Source organism: Zootoca vivipara, chromosome 13, assembly GCF_965207765.1.
Source record: "Zootoca vivipara chromosome 13, rZooViv2.hap1.1, whole genome shotgun sequence".
Taxonomy (NCBI): Eukaryota; Metazoa; Chordata; class Lepidosauria; order Squamata; family Lacertidae; genus Zootoca; species Zootoca vivipara.
In genome coordinates this window covers 29219319-29242861 of record NC_142596.1, presented here as the reverse complement: position 1 = coordinate 29242861, position 23543 = coordinate 29219319, and the positions used below count along the sequence as shown (strand labels likewise).

The 23543-nt window shown below is 41.8% G+C and overlaps 1 protein-coding gene across 3 annotated transcripts in view; it reads left to right on the top strand.

Annotated features, from left to right (window-relative positions):
• The first annotated feature begins 5695 nt into the window (after positions 1–5695).
• The window catches only part of RBBP6 (RB binding protein 6, ubiquitin ligase), a 30569-nt gene continuing 12721 nt past the window's right edge, over positions 5696–23543 (top strand). For all 3 annotated transcript variants that reach the window (XM_060282677.2, XM_035130768.3, XM_035130767.3), the window contains exons 1-7: positions 5696–6290; positions 11321–11420; positions 15075–15111; positions 19796–19840; positions 22143–22231; positions 22356–22452; positions 23031–23170. In XM_060282677.2, coding sequence (XP_060138660.2) covers positions 6125–6290; positions 11321–11420; positions 15075–15111; positions 19796–19840; positions 22143–22231; positions 22356–22452; positions 23031–23170 — 674 coding nt within the window. In that variant the 5' untranslated portion in view covers positions 5696–6124. The remainder of the gene's footprint in view (positions 6291–11320; positions 11421–15074; positions 15112–19795; positions 19841–22142; positions 22232–22355; positions 22453–23030; positions 23171–23543) is intronic.

Below are 23543 nucleotides of genomic sequence, written 5' to 3'. Positions count from 1 at the left end.
TTAAAAATTAACCAAGTATTGTTATGAGTTTACAGGGAGGAAGTAGGCTTATGTGAAACCCTTCTAACCCCTGGGTCCAGCAAGGGTTAAAATATAAGCCAGGCTAGCTTCCTGTGTTTAGGTGATCACCTGGGTGACAGGCAGGGCTTTTTCCAGCCAGAACTCAGTGGAACTCAATTCCGGCATGTCTCATGTGGGTGCCATGACCATTATAAGAGCACAAGGGAGGAGTTCGTGGTGAGTTCTGGCACCTCTTTTTCTAGAAAAATAGCACTGGTGTTGGGCCATTAAGAAACAAAGGAAAGGGGGCTCTGAGCGACAAGGCAAATATCTCCCTCAACTGAGAGATAGTTAGAAGGACAAAGCCTGAGTTTAGAATTGAGAGTTGGCAGAGAGTTCTGCATATATTTAACTTATATGCAGAATTCATCATGCAAAAGGCTGGACTAGATGAATCCCAAGCCGGAATTAAGATTGCCGGAAGAAATATCAACAACCTCAGATATGCAGATGACACAACCTTGATGGCAGAAAGCGAGGAGGAATTAAAGAACCTTTTAACAAGGGTGAAAGAGGAGAGCGCAAAATATGGTCTGGAGCTCAACATCAAAAAAACCAAGATCATAGCCACTGGTCCCATCACCTCCTGGCAAATAGAAGGGGAAGAAATGGAGGCAGTGAGAGATTTTACTTTCTTGGGCTCCTTGATCACTGCAGATGGTGACAGCAGTCACGAAATTAAAAGACGCCTGCTTCTTGGGGGAAAAGCAATGACAAACCTAGACAGCATCTTAAAAAGCAGAGACATCACCTTGCCGACAAAGGTCCGTATAGTTAAAGCTATGGTTTTCCCAGTAGTGATGTATGGAAGTGAGAGCTGGACCATAAAGAAGGCTGATCGCCGAAGAATTGATGCTTTTGAATTATGGTGCTGGAGGAGACTCTTGAGAGTCCCATGGACTGCAAGAAGATCAAACCTATCCATTCTTAAGGAAATCAGCCCTGAGTGCTCCCTGGAAGGACAGATCGTGAAGCTGAGGCTCCAATACTTTGGCCACCTCATGAGAAGAGAAGAATCCTTGGGAAAGACCCTGATGTTGGGAAAGATTGAGGGCACAAGGAGAAGGGGACGACAGAGGACGAGATGGTTGGACAGTGTTCTCGAAGCTACGAACATGAGTTTGACCAAACTGCGGGAGGCAGTGCAAGACAGGAGTGCCTGGCGTGCTCTGGTCCATGGGGTCACGAATACACGACTAAACGACTAAACAACAACATATATCATAAAGACACCGCAGTCACTACTGTGCCTCATTCTAAAAGGAAACAGGAACCCTGGGTAAGCTCCTGGAACCCCTGAAATCTCACACTGCTCAGAGATTGGAGTGGTGTGCAACAGTATATTCATTGCAAAGATCTTGCTACTATGAGCCATTATGTCCCATCCTTCCACAAAGCGCTTGCTCCATCCCTCTCTCCCCAATGTTGCCAAATGCCTAGCACAGTGGTGCAGTAGAGAAGGAGAGCCACAAGGGGGCATCCCATGAACATCCACATTGGCGGTGTCTGCCTGGTTTTGTAAGCCATGCAAGTGCTTTCTGCACCCATCCAAAGCTCTTTTACTCCTCCCTTTGCACAAGCAGGGTCTTAGTTGATCACAGAACAATAAAATAGAATGAGAATTATAGAGTTAGAAGGAACCCCAAGAGTCATCTAGTCTATGGATGTAACAGGAAATGATGGTTAGCTGCATCTTCCTGGTTAAGTTTCCCTGCTTGTGGCAAGGCAGAAGTGAAGCATGAGCAGCAAAGGAGCTGGACTCCAGTGTGCAGCACCCACACATACTCTTAACATGCAATAAAACTTGCACATACGTATTAAGCCAAAAACTGATCGTGTGAACACAGCCACTGAGTGTAAGGTTGTGGGTCAACTCAGTGGCAATAAATCCTTCTGTTCTGTTACAAACTAATATGCAAGCTTCTGTGTTCTCTACTCTAGAACTCTTAATCAAGCTAGGTGCAGGGGGAAAGACAGGTGAGAGGGAGAGGGGGAAATGGTTGATATTGGAACCATTGATGGAGTCTGTGGCAATGAACACATTACAGCTTGAATCACTTAAAAGTTTTGATCTTGTACACACACACACCACTTTGCGTTTCAAGTTGCTCTTTAATGTTGCCATTCAAACCAGAGATGGAGTCGGTCGGGATGTCTTTGCCTGATGCCCATTATCTGATTCATTTACCTCTGCAAACTCCAGTTCACTGAAGCGGTCATCTGAGCATGTGCAATGGCTGCCTGGAACGTACACACCTCAGCTCAACCACAACTTTCATTTTCTGGGAAGGGGAAACATAGCGGCTGATTCCTCATTTCTGAGGATATAGAACCCAGATGTTGCAGACTCAGATAGTATCTCTGTCCTTAGGCAAAACACACAGGTTCCTTGGTTGGTAGAAAGCAGGTGAAATAAACAAATTAGGGTGTTATACACACACACATGCACGCACACACATACACACTGTTCATCAATGTACCAAGCGGACACGTACACAAATGTATGGGCCACATGTGTTAAGCAGCAAAGGAGACAGTCCTGAAACTGACCAAATTGTTTCTCTGAAAGGAGGGAAGAAATGGGGGGGGGGACCTCCCCATTGTCTCTCTGCTCACAGATCCTGCCTTAAGGGCACATTTAAGGTGTGAATAGGGTGAGCCTATGACCTGGCTCAGGAACTAAGTATTTATCATTACAAAAAGACTGGCCAGGCTCCCCCCCCAAATGATCCAATCAAGTGAACATTAACAGGTACCTAGTTGACAGGCGCGACCCAGGTGGCGCTGTGGGTTAAACCACGGAGCCTAGGGCTTGCTGATCAGAAGGTCGGCGGTTCGAATCCTTGTGACGGGGTGAGCTCCTGTTGCTCGGTCCCAGCTCCTGCCAACCTAGCAGTTCGAAAGCACGTCAAAGTGCGAGTAGATAAATAGGTACCGCTACAGCGGGAAGGTAAACGTTCGCCAGAAGCGGCTTTGTCATGCTGGCCACATGACCTGGAAGCTGTACGCCGGCTCCCTCGGCCAATAACGCGAGATGAGCGCCACAACCCCAGAGTCGGTCACGACTGGACCTAATGGTCAGGGGTCCCTTTACCTTTACCTTTAATTGACAGGCATGGGTATGTATGAGGCATCTGGGGGTGGTCTTGAGCTCCAGGACAGGGAATTTCAAAATGTCTATATAAGGCCAGGCACACATTTGTTCTGGGTCCTTCTCTTTCTCCTGTGTGAGACAGAACACCCCGTTTGCAACAGTCAATAAAGATCAAGCTTATTAGCTGCTTTGCTTCTCAATATTCTCTGGTTGGCCTCTGTTATTTTCTCCTACCGATGGAGAACCTACAAAAGGGCAGATTTTGTTTATTATACAGGAATATTAGTTTTAGTAATACAGTATTTGTTTTTTAAATAATTATTTATGGTCCCTATTCTATTATTAAGGTGTAATTTTCATTTTATTTATAAACCCCTTAATGTTTCAAAAATCTCTAAGCGGTGTACAGTCTAAGAAACACACAGTAGATCATTAAAACAAGAAACAAACCTAAAACCAAAAGAACAGTGGTGTAAAAAAACACGAAAGCACACAAAAGTGAATAAAACAGAAACTCAGAGGACTCAAACAAAGTCCAATTTTATAGGTCAGGGAAAGGGGGGCAAAAATATAATTCTTCATAGCTCAGCCAAATGATGGGGTTGCTGCCTTGTACTTGGCAGCGGGAAGGACATTCCACAGTACAGGCGCAAAGGGAGAAAATGCTGCTTTTAGGGGTTTAAAGGGCTCCTTCTCCGGCAGGGAGCCCGGACCTCCGGCAGAGCACAAATGAAAGCCCTTACCGGCTAGTAAAATGACAGAGACCAGACCAGAATTCTAATGAAAAACAAGGTGGCTAGTTAAGCCTGATCTTTATTAAAAAGCTGTTGCAACAGGGTGTGTTCCCCCCCCCCCACACACACACAGGAAGGTGGGGGAGAGACCCAGAACAAAGGTGTGTAACCTCTTATATGGAAAATTTTAATTGCCCACCCTAGAGTCCTAGATCGTGAAGCTGAGGCTCCAATACTTTGGCCACCTTCATGAGAAGAGAAGAATCCTTGGAAAAGACCCTGATGTTGGGAAAGATTGAGGGCACTAGGAGAAGGGGACGACAGAGGACGAGATGGTTGGACAGTGTTCTCGAAGCTACGAACATGAGTTTGACCAAACTGCGGGAGGCAGTGCAAGACAGGAGTGCCTGGCGTGCTATGGTCCATGGGGTCACGAAGTGTCGGACACGACTAAACGACTAAACAACAACAACAACAGAGTCCAAGACCACACCCAGAAACATCATAGATACATCACAGAAGAGTCTACAACAGAAATCTGAGTGCGTTTTTTTTTATCCTGCCTGGCAAGTTACCTGTTAATGGTCATTTGACTGGATTACCTGGGGAGCCTGGCCAGTCTTTTGTAATGATAAATACTTAGTTCCTAAGCCAGGTCACATGCTCACACCCTATTCATACCGGTATCTTAAATGTGCCCTTAAGACAGGATTTGGGAGGAAAGAGACGATGGGGAGGTTTCCCACTTTGACCTTGCAGAGAAATATTTGAGGTCAATTTATTCAGGACTTTTTTCTGTTATTCAGGACTTTTTTCTGTGAGTTTCAAACATGTGGTTTATATATACAGTTATGAACATTTATCTTTTATATATATATGATCTTAAAATTCTTATAACAATGCCCATTTTAGCGATCAAGTGATCACATCCTAATGAATGTAAGTTGGATACCGGTAGCTCAGTGGGTGAGAGTGTGGGGCTGAAAACACCAAGGTCGCAGGTCTCATTGCCAGAGGGGACTTTTGCATATTCCTGCATTGCAGGGGCTTGGACTACATGGGGTCCCTTCCAGCTGTACAATTCTATGAAATGGTCTCTATCGCAGGCGGGTGATTAATGAACAAGAGTTTGTTTAAAGGTACTTCCCTTCTTCATGGCAAGGATTTTCGCTTCCCCACTCACCGTGCTTTCTTTCACTAGTCCATTAATTCAATTCATGTATATTTGTATCTAAACATATGTATCCTTGTGCGTATATTTCATATAATGGACTGATTTAAATAATAATAATAATAATATGCCTATTCCATATATTAGACCTAACTTTTATATAAAATAAACAATGGGCAGGGCGAAATTTAAAAAGGGATCCTTGCAATGTATCTCTGAAGCTGCAAGAGGGCTGCGCACCTCCAAAGCCAGCCCCCTCCTTCCCCATCCACCATCTTCGGCTTCTCCCCTAGAAAGGCCCCCAGGTGCCCTTGCTGCCTGCGCCTTTAAGAGGGAGGCGCCCCGAGAGATCACGCGGCTGAGAGGGGAAGGCGAAGAGGGGAAGGAGCCGGAGGGCTAAGCCCGGAAAGCACCGCTCTCCTTCCTTCCTTGTCCTCCCTCCCTCCCACCCCCGCCCTTTTTCTTTGTCATAATGCGCAGGGTCACGTGAGGCCGAAGGTGGCGCACTGTGACGCATGCGCAGACCAGTAACCCGGGAGGGGGGAGGAACCGCCTGCGCCTTGCGCTGCTCTTGTGCGTGGAGCGGCCGTTCCCTCCCTCCGCAGCCCCTGCGGTCGCTGGCCGGGAAACCCCGTCGAGTGGAGGAGCGGTAGCAGCGCCGTGAGGGGAAGGAGTTGGAGGCCGAGGCCGAAGACAACGACGACGACGAAGGAGGAGGAGGAGAAAGAAAAGGAGCGGAGGGAGACCGAGGAAGAGGAGGAAGGAAGGAGAGAAGAGAGGAGTCTTAGGAGGCCGCCGCCGCCGCCATGATGGAGGCCTAGCCGGCCCAGCGCAACGCCTGACGGGAGCCGCCGCTGCTGCCGTCGCGGAGGGCCATGGCGGAACGAAGCGGCCTCTGAGGAGGAAGAAGCCGCCGCCTCACACGGGAGGACGCCCCTCGCGGCCCTTGTTCTCCCTCGGGGCAGCCTTCCCTCCCCGGCCGTCGCTGCCGCCGTAGTCTCGGCGCCTGCCCATCCCCCACCCGCATAGCGCCCCCCGTCCGTCCCTCCCCTCCCCTCCACCGCCATGTCCTGCGTGCACTACAAGTTCTCCTCGAAGCTCAAGTATGACACGGTCACCTTCGATGGGCTCCACATCTCGCTCTGCGACCTCAAGCGCCAGATCATGGGCCGCGAAAAGCTCAAGGCCGGCGACTGCGACCTCCAGATCACCAACGCTCAGACCAAAGAAGGTAGGAAGGACGACGACGACGGGCGGCTCTCGTGCTCTGTTTTCTCGTGTCGTCGTCGTCGTTTGGCTTTCTTCTCTTCCTCCTCTCTTGTGGGGACACCACCACCACCCCTCGCACCCACAGCGCGCGCGCGCCCACTCACCCGCGATCCAGACCCCCCTACACGCGAAGAGCTTACCCACATGCTTCGTACACACATACACAACAACATGCGTTTAAAAGGCACGTTTATACGCACAGGGAGCAGAAATAATCCCGGGGCCTGGGAATTGTGGCCTTGTGAGGGGTGGATATGTGCTTTAGATGTATGGGTGGTGGTGTATGCAGCCACAGTTTAAATCGGGGCAGGAGTGACAAACATCCTTGACTCAGAAAGCCCTTCCCCTATAAGGGTTGCTAGGCCACCTATTCTCCAAAGGGTATGGGTCTTTATCTTCACATGCTTTCACTTGGCTTTCTGCAGAGTCAGGCCACTGGGCCTGTTTAGCTCAGTATCATTGACACCTTTGGTCTTCAACTGGTGGGTTGGGACCCACTACTGGGTCATGGTCTGATCTAAGATGGATTACAACAGAACTACCACTGTACAAATATACAGTATGGCAGAGAGTTAAGTGCCAAGTGGGTTTCCCAATGCATATTTGAATTACAGGTGGGACTCAGGCCTGACAGTATTGAAGACTACTGCTAGAGGCTCCCCATGATGTCAGATTGGGGAAATTCCCAGCCTTGCCTGAAGATGCCAAAGCTTGAACCTGGGGTTTTCCACTTTGTAGGTTTTAAAATTGCTTAAGAGGTTGTTAAAAATTTTTAAGATGCACACACACATCAGACACACATACCACAGAAAACCAATCCTTCACCCGTCAAAATATTTCCTGGAAATATTTCCTGAGAAAATTGCCTATTATTTTAGCACACAGAACAATCCCAGAAGCTATATTGGCTCTCCTAATGACTCAAAATATTAGAAGAGAAACCTTTCCCAATAGTTCTTTCAGTTCCAAAACATTCAAATCCCATTTTAAGGGGGTATTTTGTGTATGAATAGGAAGTGACCTGGATTCAAGAACTAAGTATTTACCATCTCAAAAGAATGGTCCAACTGCCCAGGTAATGCAATCAGTTACTGTATTAGGTATCCTGGCAGGCAGGAGAGGAGCCTCGATCTCAATTTTTTTTGTTGTAGACTGCCTCCTCATTCTTTGATGTATGTATGATGTTTTTAGGGTGGTCTTTGGCTAAGGGGTTGGGCAATGTGTAAAGTCTTTAAAGGGGGTTGCACATCTTTTTTCTGGATCTCTTACCTCCTTGCAAGGAGGCAGTGGCTCTGTTGTAACAGAAAAATAAAGATCTGCCTTGCTTTCACTGGATCCTGCCTCCATCCATCCTTCTCTGACCCATTATGGACTTAGGAAACTCAGAGTCCCTTGATGAGTTGGGCAGCAAAAACCAACCCCCAATTCTACAACAGGCTAAATACAAAGGGAAAAATACAAAGCAAATGCTCCACTGTTGAGCTAGGCATAGGAAAAGTGAGGGCCCACAGTTAAGCTGTGGGCAATATTGGGAATTTGAACCTGGAACTCCTTAGTCTTAGTCCAGGACTCTTAGCCACTCCCAGCCTGATGTTTTAGAGACAGCTCCCATCAGCCCTAACAAGCATAGGATCAGAAACTATGGGAATTGTGGTCTAAAAAATCTGGAGGGCTCACACCACTGTGTACATCTTTTCTGTTACTTTCCTTCTTTCATAGATTGGTGTGTTACGGGTAGCCAGTGGTCAAGCTGTTGCCCTGTATGTGGTGAGATGAATTACTAAGGTGATAGCATCTTTAGTCTTGTGATCTTCTAGGTCTCACCACCCCAGTCCCAAGGGTATATGGCTGATAAAGAATGCAACTACTGTGCCTCATGTAAGCAATTTAAAGTTACATTATATAGCACTGTTGGGCATGCAACACTACCTAGTGTGCTAAAGGCAACGGTTGAATTGGGGAAACAGTTTAAAACTTGTTTCATCAGTGTTACTTAGTTTTCCATTCCAATACCAGACTGGTACACACAAAAACTTTACACTGCTTCCCCGAGTATGTAATGAATACCTAGAAAAATATTCTAGTTTTTATATGATAAATAGAGAGCTTGGCTTGTATCTGGTCATAGTTGAATCCATCAGAAGTTGTTGACTCCATTAACAAGGCCCCTCAGGGTTTTTTTTGTTTTGACTGCAAGTGAAGTTCAGGTGGCCTGATTAGCCGGTGTCTGTAGCAGCAGTCAGCAGCAGATGCGTCAGAGGAAGTGCGTGGTAAACAGTTGTTGGCATGAGCCATTCCAAGCCACTCACTCCCAGTTTCTGGCAGTTCCAAGATTCCACATACTGCTTAAGCAGTTACATCATGGCTAATAGCCATTGGTGGCCTACTTACCTCTGAATTAGTTAAAATCTCATTATCCTTGTTGCCTGATGGTATGGCATATGGTGTTATGTCAAAACATACATACTGAATTTGTGTTTGAATAGAGCTGGTTGAGTACATTTACGATCTCCTGATTTCATCATTGGTACAGTATAGGGACACTCTGTAAGAGCCTAGGATGAGGAGGGGTGCTTTGTAACACTTATGTCAGAGATAGGGAACTTGTGTTCTCCAGGTATTGTTTGACTCCCACCTCCCTTGAATTCCAACCAGCATAGTCAGGGGTGACTGTAAATCTAGTCCGCCCACCCACATCTGGAGAAAACAGGTTCCTTATCTTTGGCTTGTGACAGCCTAGGCTAGGGTGAATACACTGGATAACACTAGTTTCCTGATTGGTGGTAGGCCTGGTGGACAGTGACTTTGATAATGTCAGCACTCCTCTCAGTAACCTCCTGGGCACACAAAAAAGTGGACCAAAACTGTCTTTGTGTGAATCTTTAGGAAAGTACAAGTCATGTTGGCACTGCTGAGGGTATGTGCATTTCAAACATTGTGCTTGTTACCACAAATCTCGGCAAACAAAGCAGACTTCAGACTGCCACAAAAGCCTCTCATATGTACAAGACTTTATGGAAGAGAGAATGTTTGTCCTGCATGTATGTGTATTGTGTGTCGTAAGGCAAGGCCCCGAGGTTGTCATGTGCAGGCAAAAGGCTCCAAACTAAATGCTCACTGAAAATGGCGTGCATCCCACTGAGAGAGTTCACTGTAAATGTAGATTAGATGTGTCAGGACTTAATTAGGCCATTGGATTAATGTTTATTAGGCAGCAAGGTTATAGTAGTTCATCTAGCAAGGCACCCCAGACAGGTATCCTGGGGGAAATATCACATTTATCCTAAAGTTCCTTGTTTTCCTCTCCCCACCCCCACAAAGTATGTGTACCATTATGCAAGTTTTGTGTTAATTCATGGAAAGTGTGCATAATTCCAGTGGAGAATATAGAAAGACTGTTTGGGACAATAAGTTGAAAATTGAAGTTAACAATGGCAAGGTCTTGATGTGAACACAAGCCATTTATTTCCTCAAGAGAATTGTACAGTAAATTCCTTAATTAATTTTCATGTCAGCTAGTTAATTTTGTATGAAAATAGCTGTTTCAGTTTGCTGAACTATCTAGAGCAGGGGTCAGCAAACTTTCAGCAGGGGGGCGGTCCATTGTCCCTCAGACCTTGTGGGGGGCCGGACTATATTTTGAAAAAAATATATGAATGAATTCCTATGCCCCACAAATAACCCAGAGATGCATTTTAAATAAAAGGACACATTCTACTCATGTAAAAACATGCTGATTCCCGGACCATCCGTGGGCCAAATTTAGAAGGCGATTGGGCCACATCCGGCACCCAGGCCTTAGTTTGGGAACCCCCAGGCTATAGTTAAAAAAAAAAACCACCAGGTCCCTGGGAAATTTAGTCATGTGTTATGCTTGCCATTTTCATGTTCTTGTCCAGGGAAAAATCAGAGACATCTTCATCAGACGTACTGTTAGCTTATTGTGCCCATGCATATACGATGTGTGTTAAAACACCCACATTGGCACAACGATATTAGCAGCTCCAGGCTTGGGGGGGGGTAGTTAGTTGTAAGTATCCACCTAACTATGGAGCCATGTGTTAATCATTTTATAACTGGGTGCTTTTTAAAGAAATAGGGGTATGATTTGAATGTATGGGGTTGGGTGGCTTAAATATTTTGGGTGGAATCCAGCTAAGCCCCTCTGATTAAACCCATTGGAATTGCTGGACCTAAAATAGCTGTCTTCATTCATTTCAGTGGACCTACTCCAACTATAGCTGTTATTAGATAAACCTTTTATGATGGGGGGGCATGTATTCCAGATACTGTACTAAACTTGTGGTGTGTACATTAACACATCCTGTTCTTTGCAACCTTTCACAAGGACAAGCTAACATTTTGGTTATGTGATTTTGGCAAAAAGAGGTAGAACATTTTTCAGTATTCCCAAAAGGGTGAGTCCAGTAACTGCCATACCTGCTTTCTTGGGAACACTTTGCAAACTGGATTACAAATTCATAGACTTAGGCTGCAGTCATATATACCCATACCTGATAACTCAGGTTTTACTTTTGAGTATACTGTACATGTATAGGGTTGCAGACAGAGTGTGCATTCCCAATGCAGTGTGAAGTGCCAGACCTCTCTGTACATAAGTTATTTTTTGCTCTAAATATGTCCCTTCAAAATCCTTGTTCTGGACTGCACTCTTAATTGGCGGGGTCCATTTAGCATTTTAAAACTATCCCAAAGATGCTAAATAAGGTCCTGTCATTCTGTGCTTTTAGCCAGTGTCCTAATAAATTACAATTTCATTAGTGTACATTCTACAGGTCTTTGATATATTAAGGAAAGTGGTTCAAGTTCCACCAAATGCTGCTTCAGTAATTGTGGGATAAGTATTAATGATCCCAAATGGTTACAATTGCTGAAAAGTCCCAGGGTTTTGTGGCCTATTTTGAGAAAATTCCACATTGGTTTTCTTTTATTCTGAACCAAGCATACATGTTTTTTTCTCTCCTTTCCTAGAATATACTGATGATAATGCCCTGATTCCCAAGAACTCATCTGTTATTGTCAGAAGAATTCCTATTGGTGGAGTAAAATGTACAAGCAAAACTTATGTCATGTAAGTGTCTGTTTTTTGTTCCAAGTATTAAAATAAACATATGGTTTCTAATCAACATGTAGAAGCTTAGTGATGCAAGAAACACAGTTTAATTTATTTCTGTTACATGAAAAACATGCATGCAAATTCATTTTGTCATATTTGACCATGCCAGCATATGTAAGTTGCACATTTCCATTTCAGTCTGTGGCAGTTACCGTGCAGTGGTACCTCGCAAGACGAATGCCTCACGCAACGAAAAACTCGCTAGACGAAAGTGTCTTGTGGTGTTTTTGGTGACTTGCAAGACGAAGGTTTTTTTGACACAGCAACCCGCGCTTCGCAAGACAAAATTATCGCTAGACGAAGTGACTTGCGGCATGAATTTATTTCGTCTTGCGAGGCACCACTGTACATTCCTATTTATTCTCCTGATGAAGTTAAACTTTCTAACAGAAGTTACAGGGAAAGCAGCTAGTTTGCTGGGGATTTCCAACAGAATCCTCTCCCCCACCCACTCAGTTTTGTGTACTGAATAATACTTTAATTTCTGGTAGTCCTTTGAAAATGAAGAATCAGAGTTGGAATGGACCCCTGAGGGTCATGCATGAAGTCCAACTCCCTACAATTTGGCATCACAGCTATCCAACTTTTAAAACCTCCAATAGGAAGTCTACCACCTTCCAAGGGAGTCTATTCCACTGTTAAATGGCTCTTACCATCAGATTTTTTTTCCTAATGTTTAGTGGGAATCTCATTTTTTTGTCATTTGAATCCATTTGTCAGGATCCTCCACTCTGGAATAGCAGAAAACAAGCTTGCTCCCATTTTCCTTTTGGCAATTCTTCAACTATTTGAAAATGGCTATCCTGTCACCTGTTTCTTCTCCAGGCTAAACATCCCTAACTCTTTCAACAGTTTCAGCCTGGTTTCCAGACCCTTGATCATCTTGGTCTCACTACTCTGCACAGGTTTCAGCTGACCAACTTAAACAGTGGTGCCCAAGAATTAGCCCTACATCTATTCTTGTTTAATTTTTTACATTCTTTTACTTAGAAGCACTTGAAGTAGATTATTCCTTTCCAGTGAATAGACTTGTGTTCATGCAGTCTTGGAATTTGGGAAATAAACTTGACTGAAATCCTGAGTGTGGGGGCTGATTCTTGAAGTTCAGGTTGGCAATAGGACCAATTCTGAACATCTCCTGGAGATAGAATATTTTATGTTTGGATTGACTTTGGGATGATAGAGATTAAATTGTAAAAGGAGTGGATTTTTCACATTATGATTCATTATAAAATTAATTATGATCAGACAATGTTGAGCTTAGTGATGGAAACACATTTCTATGGTATGTAGAGACAGGGTGAGGAGAGAAACTCTTGGGACTGGTTTTCCATTACATGTATAGGAGTTTGGGCTTGTCTACAGATTGCTTAATGAGGTCTGCATTCTACATGTGGGTAGGAGTTCCTGGACACAGGATTCATTCATATTGCCTTTTGGGGAGGAATTAGGTGGAAGCAAGCAAGAGCAGTGGATGCTGGGCAGGGCAAGATTCTGGTGGATTGTGCTTCTGAAGATCATGTTTTGATTTTAAGCAGATACTGTTCTCTTGTGCATTTGTCATAGCATGGGGTCGTTCATGATATCACCTCTCACACATCAATAACATAACATGTGAATGGTGTGTTTGTGTGTGAGAGGGGGGGAGAATAAGAAAGAAGGAATCATAGAATTGGAAGGATGATCTAGTCCAGGCATCCCCAAACTGCAGCCCTCCAGATGTTTTGGCCTACAACTCCCATGATCCGTAGCTAACGGGACCAGTGGTCAGGGATGATGGGAATTGTAGTCCAAAACATCTGGAGGGCCGAAGTTTGGGGAAGCCTGATCTAGTCCAACCCCCTGTGATGCAAGAATATGCAACTGTCCCATCCAGGGAGGGATCAAACCTGCAACCTAGGAGTTACCAGTACCACACTCTAACCAACTAAGCTGGTCTTAGGTTTGATACTTGGTAACTGGATTGCACCCTTCCACATAGCTGACATTCATAGGTTTGATGGGTTAGCACTAAAGCATAATGTACTCTGGAGTGAACATTGACTTGTTCCTTTAAAGTCAAGTGGATGCAGAGCACATTTGCCTATGTTTGCAAGAGTTGCTTATGGTAAAGATGTTGTACATTTGTAGGGTAAACTGTATTGCAAACATACCCTCAGGAACTCTTGAGAATAATTTTTGCTGCCTGCTGAGGCCAGGTCTGGTGTCTACTCCATCCCACCTGCCAGGCCAACACTAAAATATCTTGCTGCACCATTCTGGCACTTAATGCCTGTCTTCATGTATTCTTCCCACTGCAAAGCTCGCTTAAGCAGCCTACTTCCTCCTCCTACGGAAAAATACTATTCCTGGTGCAAGGACCAGTTTTCTGCTTATACAGTGGTACCTCTACTTACGAATTTAATGCGTTCCAAACGCACATTTGTAAGTAGAAAAATTTGTAAGTCGAATCCCATATGAATGCATTGGGAGAAAAAATTCGTAAGTAGAAAAAATCCTCTCTAAAAATTCGTAAGTAGAAAAAATCCTGTCTAAACCGCATCCAAGATGGCGGACGGAGCTCCATTCGTAAGTAGAAACATTCGTAAGTAGAGTTATTCGTAAGTAGCGGTGCCACTGTAGTTCCATTCCCTGGTCTCTGTCCACCCACCCCTCACACACACACACACTATGAAACATGCTAGTTGAGTGTGCAGTCCTATCCCCTAACCCCATGTGTAGTTTTAACTTAATGTGTGCCTGTGGCCTTCGCTTTGTACCACTAGAGACCATGGTTAGAATTAGCTCTTTCCCCAGTAATAAACATGACAGACATCAGCCTCAAAAACGAGACAACAAAATAACAGGATTCAGATATATTTTTTAAAAAATACAAAATTGCTTTTATCTTGGGTTACTTGCTGCTTACATTTAAGCTGTTTTCAGTGACAGATATGTAAGACATGTGGTATAAGGCCCTGTTCAGACATTGGCTTTGGACTTGCATGCACTCACTGCTTAACAATTGTGAGGAGATCAGTAACTTTTAAGCAATGTGTGGTTCCCTGTAACATCCAAGCTGTGGTTACTTAATCAACATCTAACGAGAAGAAGCTAGCAGTTTCAAATCTTGCCTTGTTACCACAAACCTTAGTTTAAACACAGTTCCCCAAAGTTAAGATTTCATGGGTAGTTGTGCTTTGTATAAAAGCAGGTGCTTCTGCTCACCCACAGCCATTAAAGAAGGGGAGGGGCTCACCATAGCTTATGCACATAGCAGAAAACCATGGTTTCCCATTACATCTGAATCAAGCTTAAGTGTGTTCATTGTATGATGGCTGTTGTGTGGGAGATGCAGTTGATCAATACTGTTCTATAAACAATTCTCTCTGGGCCAAGTTAGCCTCCTTTTTCACAATTTGGGGATTTGGCCCATTTGTATAAGTTTGTGCAGCTTCTGTCTCTCATGAAATGGGTAAAAGTTGTAAGTCTTAGAAACTTAATGTTACCATTATGCCTTGATTACCTTTGTTTTTCAGGCATAGTTTTTCAGGCGTACTGTTTGTATCCAAGGTGGCAGTGCTATATGCCATTGCTGTTTTTCTGACATTCTCTATTTTCTCTTTTTAGAAGTCGAACTGAACCAGTGAGTGGAACTTCAAAAGCAGTATGTAAAAACACAATATCACACTTTTTTCCTTCTACACATTCACTTAATGTTTTTAAAGTAATGTAGCAATAAAATACTTTTCTAAATATTAATTTACATTGATTTCCCACAGAGAACCATTTATATTGTAAATACAATGTATTTTGAATCAGTATAGCAAAATAAGCAATGCAGATAATTTTAATGTGAATATTGACACTTGTGCAAAGTGACGCACTGTATTGCATATTGAATGCAAGATTATTTCCTGTATGACTATGTGTTGTACAGATACTGTATGATCATTTATAGATCATGTAAGATAAGGGTTTCACTGCTAAACGTGATTGCCTTGTTCAACATCTGTGTGTCTCTAGTTAGTAGCTATATGTTTGTATAGGTTGTTGTGTGCCTTTTTGTTTTCTTGAAATAAAAACATTTGGAGTGTATCTTTTTTTGCCACTATTGCATTGTATCACCTAGGCTTTGTTCTAAGTATTTCCCTTTATGGTTTTTGAAAACGTTGTCAAAAACCACATTAGTATTAAACTTGTTTTTGTTTTCTTTTAAATTGGGGTTCAGGCACATGTTGAAACATCAAGAGCAGTTTTATGCAGCTATAAATGTGCCCTGTCATACACAGTCTTTGCACACGACTTCCAATAGCAATAAGAATTTTTTTAAAAACCATCTAGAACTGGTATCCTGCACTTGCTTCCATTTTTCTGTGAGCAAGCACATAATTTAAATTTGTCACAGTAGTCAACATACAGGAAACATATTTTGGGTTAACAGCCCAGCTATAAGTCCTGCTACCTTTTTAAGAAACCTTCCCAGTTGAGGATAACTTGCCTTACTTCTTTCCTCTTCACCAGACAAATTCCCTAATGTTATTTTATGTTAGAAAAACTCTTAAATTGAAAACTGTAGTAAATCCCTCTGTAGCATACCATTGTTTGTGTATGATAACATTGGCAGCATGTTTCTTTCATTCTGGTGTATTAATTTTAGCCAGTAGTAACACATATTCTGTTCAGTATGGTTTTGCTTAATTTAAGATACTGCAAACCTAGTTCTAATTATTTTTCAGCTTGGCATATGTTAAGTGTACTTGTTTAAGTGTAGCTGGCTTGCTTTTTAGAAGAACAAAGCCCAAAAAGTTATTTTGTGGATTTATTGGTCTTGGTGACCAGTGAGAATATTGATGAAATCATGGTTAACTAGAAATGTTTGGTCTTTGTGTAGCCTTTCAAAATGTTAAACCACAGGCTGCATTTGACAACTCGTCACACATGTTTTAAAACTGCTTCCCATTTATAGTGACCCAATGACTGCTGTAATACATAATATAGTGGATTTGTGTAAGCTACACTTACCTAATTCTTTTTTCATGAGCAGTCCTTTTCTTTGCTAGTATGTATATAAACACGACTATATGTTCGTAAATAAAGTTCAACATTCATTTAGAATATTGTGTTCCCTGGCATGTCTATTATACATCTGGGTAGTTCTTGTAGTTTGATCAAATGTTTTTTAAATGTGTGGTTTTTTTAAAGCAGGCTTGCAAACAGGTCCACATAATTTACTAGCCTACAAACTTTTATCTACATTATAAGTTACTTGAGTTCTAAAGTGGGGGTGATGGGTGTACACTTTTTAAAGCTTCCCTGTCTCAAGTACCTGGAGGTGATTACTACTTCCTGGCCTAGAGGGTGGCTGTTTAAAGCCTGCTTTAAAGCTAAGGCAGAACACTGAGTTCCTTTACATGATTCATCTGCTATGCTGTCTTGCCCAGATGTCAACTGAGAATTCAAAAGAAAATTCTTTTGGGGAATAGGTCTTTCCAATTCTGTGTGAAGTGTTCAGTGCTCTGGGAAACTTTGTGTAGATGGTAGGGAGGAGATTTCAGTGCTTCCATGTGATACATGACAAAGCGAAAAACTCTGTAGGCTAAAGATGAGGCTTGGCACTGGGCTCAGAGTAGTATAGAATGCAGGTTTCTGTAGTCTAAAAAAGTCAACATGTTCTGAATTGTCAAGAATTCCCCAAAGTAGTACTTCTTTGATTGTCGTCTTGGTATCCAAAAAGTGTAGCATCTTTTTGGGTGGGCTTTCTGCATCTAATATAGACTGCTAATGTTCTTGACAAGGCCTCCACAACTCAGGTTTCCTAAGAAGGCAAGATGTCCCACACAGAGATTCCCTCTCCTGTGTTGCAGATAACTTGGGATCTAGGAAGTTGTGAACTCAATCATGTACAGGGCTGGATCTAACATGATCCTTCGTGCCATGGCACTGGGATTTTCTTAGCTCTTTGTGGCACTCTGAGTTCATTGTAGGGCATGGGTTTGACTGGGTGTGAAATGTGAATCAGCTGTTTGTGGCCATGCAAAGGAATGGAAATCAGGGGACTGACAGAAATCTCAACTGGAATTGATGACTTTTAAGAGCAAAGAGTTTAGCATTAAAGGAATAAGAGCAGCCAGAGGACTACCAACTACTAGGAGACCCAACATTCACTTGCTTGTGGTATTTTAGAGGCCAGGATGCAGTGTGTGTTCCCTTGTCCCTTTTCTCTTAAGCAAGGCTTTGCTTGTAATCTGTTCAGTGCTTTCCATGGGAAATCTTACCTCTGTGCCCATGTTCTATAACTTGCTTTATATGGCTGCAGCTGCTTACAGTAAATAACACTTGATGAGCTGTTAAGTTCTTCAGTTTACCTGCTCGGCCTGTTACCACACACAAAAATAACTGCCATGACACAGGTTATGAACTCATTTTTTTGAAAAGGCTACCTTTAGAAAGCTGTGTTTGAGTATACCACTTTAATTAAATTGCTGCATAGCTCAAGCTACAAAAAATGTTAGTCAGATAGCCCTGATTGTGATTGGTGGGGCATTATGGGGGTGAGGGCATTGCAAATACAACTCTGGCTGGCCACCCAGTTTTAGGAATGGTGACCAGGATCCACTCTTAATGCTGTCCCAAGTGTAGTTCTGGTGGGGTTGAATGGCAGCCATCCACTTGAGTGGGAGAAAGTAAAGGGGTACCCTAAGATAACTTTGGGCAAAGTGTGAAACCTATTGACTCAAGCATGTTCTCCCATCCTGCCCAACAGAGTCCTACAGAACTCCATAGAGGCAAGCTTAATTCTCTTTCAGGGTTGCTTCCATCTGCCTAACCCCATGTTTCACTCTGTCCCCCTTTTAGGCAGACATTGTAATACTAGTCACAAACACCTGAAATGTTGAGAGTGAGAAGGGAAATGTGTATTTTATTATCTCAATAGAAATCCATTTTTCTTCTTCAGCAACTTTTTGCATTACACTTGAAGACCATAAAACAATGCTTGTGTTTTATGATGTTATATTTCTGATTGCTTTCACTTCAGAGCTACTTGTAGGCACTACTTAAAACGTGTCTTAAAACTTACGTTGAATGTTGTATCCTAGGACTAGCATCTCAAAAATGTGGTTTTATTTACTTGGTGCCAGGCATGTAAGCTCTTGAGACCCAATCCTGGTACCTTCAAGCAAGATACCATCATGAGAAGTAGTACATGTTTTCATTGAGATTGTTTTCTAAAGCAGCAGCTAGAGTTCTATTCCTTGTGTCACAAGAAGGGCTATCTTACCTCATTACTGCATTTCTGGTATTGAATGCAACCTTATTCCAAAGTTAGTTCAAATGCAGCCTTTGCCAACCTGTTAGACTCTGGATGTTTTGGACTACAACTCCCATCAGCCCTTGCCAGCACAAGTCTTTAGGATGCTGAGGCTGATGCACTCCAAAGCACCTGGAGTGCACTAGGTTGGTGAAGGCTGTTGCTCTACAGTAAATGAAAAAAAGTTGATTTACACAATCTGGTTTAACACTCATGGCACCTCCAACAAAATAAAATCTTTTGCTTTAGGGGGCATCACTTCATTTTCTGAGCAGCATCCCAAGACTTGTCACAGAACCAAAGTCTGATTCTTTCGATAGCATGCCATTACTCTTAAATGGACAATAGCTGTAGTTTAGCCCAATGCTAGAAATCAAGTTCCTGAACTGATCCTGGGCTTCGAAAAATATTTGCCATTACTGATTTAGATATTACAAACAAAATTATTTAAATGTTCCCTCTTTATTTCAATAATTTCCATTAAAATGTAGTTTGAGAATCACATAAATATTTTAAGCACTTAATTCCAACACTTTTCCTGCCACAGAGCATTTAATTAGTACCCTGTTGCTATCGGCATTGGCTTTTTTTAGTTAAGCATTAACAAGTTTCCAGAGGCTTGGAATCTGCCAGTTTTTTTTTTAAATATAGGAAAATGTTTGGCTATTTTCTGTGGCTGCTTTGTGGAACCTACTGCAGCATGCTATTACATGCAGAATGAAGATTTTTAACTATTGAAAAAGTAATTTATTTTTACTGTGAAAAAATGTGGGCTTGTATATGTTGATCTCTGAACATAAAGCCTGATGAATTGATTCCATTGAGTGAGTGCAGCATTAGTTGCTCTCCTGTGAAACTGAATATTATGTATATCTGACTGCACAAACTGTACAGACAATGATATGTTTTGGCCAAAGGCTTCATTACTTTGAAAAAATGCCTCTCTGTAGGACTAGATCTTAATAACACAGTAGAGGCTAAATATTTTGCTTCATTTTGATTGTGGAACTTGAATGTGTGTTTAATTTTTTATGAACAGATTGATGACTCTTCTGCATCTATTTCTCTGGCCCAGCTTACAAAGGTATATATACATATATTCTTGTCAAATATAGCCAAATAAATTGTTGCTTGCTTGGTATTTTCAATGTTTTTATGCTGTGATCCTTATCTGGGTAATTTCTGTTACTGGTGCAAAGCATTTTTAGTAAAAAGTACCGAGCCTAAACATTGAAAATGTGTGTATATTTATTGATAACTATCCTGTAAAGAGTAGTTCCCAGTATGGGAAGATAGAAGGGGAGTCCCTTATCAGCCTCAACATAATGTTGCCGTTTTACTCATCTTCAAGACACAAAGAAGAAGCACCTCCGAAGCTGTTTTATCGTTTCTTTCATACGTTCCATTAATTTTGCATTGGAAAAATAGCACAAAGAAGAATTTTAATACTTTGGCTATTTATGGACTCATAGGATTTCTCGGTGCAACAGCCAAAATAGAAGTATTTCCCTATCACATGGACACTTTACATGATAATTTTGGGATTCTGCATTCAAAGCCAGTGATAGTGCAATAATTTGCATATAAGTTGTACACTTGTAGTGTATGTAGTGGGTGGCAGCTATGCAACTAATTTGTTTGAACACAGACTGCGTAAATGTAACTGTTTATAGGAATATACCAATGTGTATGTGTGGCATATTAGCAAATGTGACCTTCTGAAACTGTTGTATCTGCCTTGTTTTGCTATGAAACTGCTTGCATTTTCTGCTCAATAATGTGTAACTTTGTCTGGGAAAGCACTAGTGATAACACTCATCAAGTAAATTAGCTGCTCTTTAAAATTCCTATTAAGCAGTGTTACCTAATACATTTGTGTTTCCTTTGTGAATAAAAATTGAAGTTACCGGTATGTGTTTCCATGAAAAACTTTATCTAGTAAAGTTGGGAAACTCTGAAGTGCATTTGCAAATACAAAATTTAAGTCAAGCAAGGTAGCTTTAGTTTGGTTTCCATTAGTGCTGTCCTTAAATTTGTCCTCAGTTCTGTAAGCTCGTGTCAAGTTCTATTTTTATTGAGGTTTGAAAAAATGTCCAAGAGGTATACAAGTTACAGAGAATTTAAGTATTTCTGACTATTTTGTAATATAAAGTAGTTGAAAACTGTTACTTGCCTTAAAACCTCTTCAATGCACAGAGTCTTTGCATAGAGGAAATGTGTTTAACAGTTTTCTGTTTTATTCCTATTATGTATTAAATGCCATATTTGAATTTTGGTCTATTCCTACTAATGTTTTGTGCTATTGGATGTGCTCTGTAAAACTGTTTGGGTTCAAACAAATTAGCTCAGTATTTGTAAAATAGTCTTGTGTAAATGTGAACAATTTAATAGTTGTTAATCTGGATTGTTAAGAAAAAAAATATGTATTTTAATCAACTGTTTAATAAAATGTTGAAACTAGCTGGTTGCTTTTGTGGATGAATGTATAAAGTATGTATGGCTGATCTGAATGTTAAGTGATTGAATATCTGAACAGTTAGTAAACCAGTCCCTTAGACCCTGCTTGTATCTGTTTATAGAGTATAATGAACCATCCTAACAGGTACCAAGTTTCTGGAAACATTAGCTCAATAAGGGAGCTTCACATCTAGAGCTTGCACCTTAAGGGTAGTGTCATCTTGAAAGTTGTGTTTCCAAAACATTTTGTGCTGTCTTTAATTCCAGTTGGGAATAATTATTTTGTCTGAATTTTTTTGCGTGTTGGTGCGATGCAGTTTTTTTGGATACATTCAGTTGCACTCAGGCATTTTCCTTTTAAAGACATCTGAAAGGGAATATCAAGCCCATTTCCCAAGTTTTTAAAGGTGGTCTAGCTGGGCTTCTGAACCCTCAGTTTTCAGGATGACATTGTCCTTTTAAATATTTTAAGCATAAATAATGCATAGCATTATATAGCAAATTGAGGTAGTAGTGAACATCATCACTTTACAAAATGAAACAGCTCAATGGCTTTAATCTTGTAAGTATTACAGAAGGCATCTTTCAGAACACTTAACTCCAGACCATTTAAATTTATCACGGCAAACTGGAGCAGTTACACAAGCCATTACATAAGATACAAACTGCACCTATGGTTTAGTTAGAATGCCCCAGCAGAGTTTTTTATCTTTTCATTTTAGGTTAGCAAGTACACAAACATCATGTAACGGCATAAGGACTCCCTGGAACATCTTCAAGACAATCTGATATTAAAGAGCTGTTTTTGAGGCAACTTTCAGTTAGCTTTGTGCTGCTCTTTACAGGATTGGATGAGTGGTGTTTGTCTTTGACTGGATGGACTTAAATGTGTTTCTAATGTGTGTGTCAAATGATTACCTATTGAACAGACCGCCAATCTGGCTGAAGCCAATGCTTCCGAAGAAGATAAAATTAAAGCTATGATGTCACAGTCTGGCCACGAATATGATCCAATCAAGTAAGTCTTCAGCATGCCACAAACCTTTTTTTTAAGCTAACTTTGGAACAATTTACAGATTTACTATCTTCTTAATTAAAGCAAAACAGCAAAGGAACACACTTCTCTTCTTACACCTTTTTAGTTACATGAAGAAACCCCTGGGTCCGCCTCCGCCAACATACACTTGCTTTCGTTGTGGAAAAGCTGGCCATTACATAAAGAACTGCCCGACCAATGGGGTAAGAGGGACTATGGAGTGGAAGTTTTTATTTGTGTTAACTTGTTTATCTTTATTATCATAGATCTCCATGAAACCTGTAGCAAGAAAATTAAAGTTTTATTCCTTGGTTTATTGTATATGGGGGAGTGTAATATCCTGTTAAGTCCTTCTTTCTCTCAACTTTCAGATTGCGAATGTCTCTTCAATGATCCATTTGGTAGTGCCACCTTGTATTTGTATCACTGACTCTCCAGTAATGCAAGATCAGTGGGGTTGAGGGAGGGCTACCTGCCATGGAGTATTATTGTGGAGCACTGCTCACTATGAAAAGTAGTTTCTTAATGATAGCTTACAGTAAACATTCTAAGAGCAGTAGACAATTTTGTTCCAATTCTTTCATGCCTCGAATGGGATGTGACTGACTTAAATAGCATCCTTGGTGAAGCTGCAAAGTTCATGTCATGTGCCTGAACAATGTTGTTTCAACACAAGCCAAGAAGCTTAGTTAAATTTGGGCAGGGGGTCTGTTTGGAGAAGCTGTTGAATCATTATATTATAGCTGAGAGAGATCTTTTGTGTTTTTTACCCCCTCAATAGGACAAAAACTTTGAGTCTGTTCCCAGGATTAAAAAGAGCACAGGAATTCCCCGAAGTTTCATGATGGAGGTGCAGGACCCTAATACCAAGGGCGCCATGCTCACAAACACAGGGAAATATGCCATCCCGACTATTGATGCGTAAGTATGCAGGCCTTTATGGTGCCAGAAATGCTGTCTCTAATGTTCGATATTCCTAGGTAGAGCTTTGAAACTAGGGAATCTTATTTAATGTGAGCAGCATATTTGTAAAAAAACTAAAATAAAATACATCATAATAAGAAATGATTGTGAATGTTCGTGGCCATTCATTTATGGCATCAGACAGTGTCTTCAGCATCAGTCAAAAACATTGCTTTTCAAAAACACCCCCAGAAACACCTGGTTTTACCATTTTGCTGCTGCAGTAGAAGGAAAGCCTCCTGTTTATTGATTTCTCCTGGAACTATTCTCTTTGATAATTCTAGTTTGATGCTCTCCTCCAATGTTTTGGTTTGAAATTGTAAATTTCATT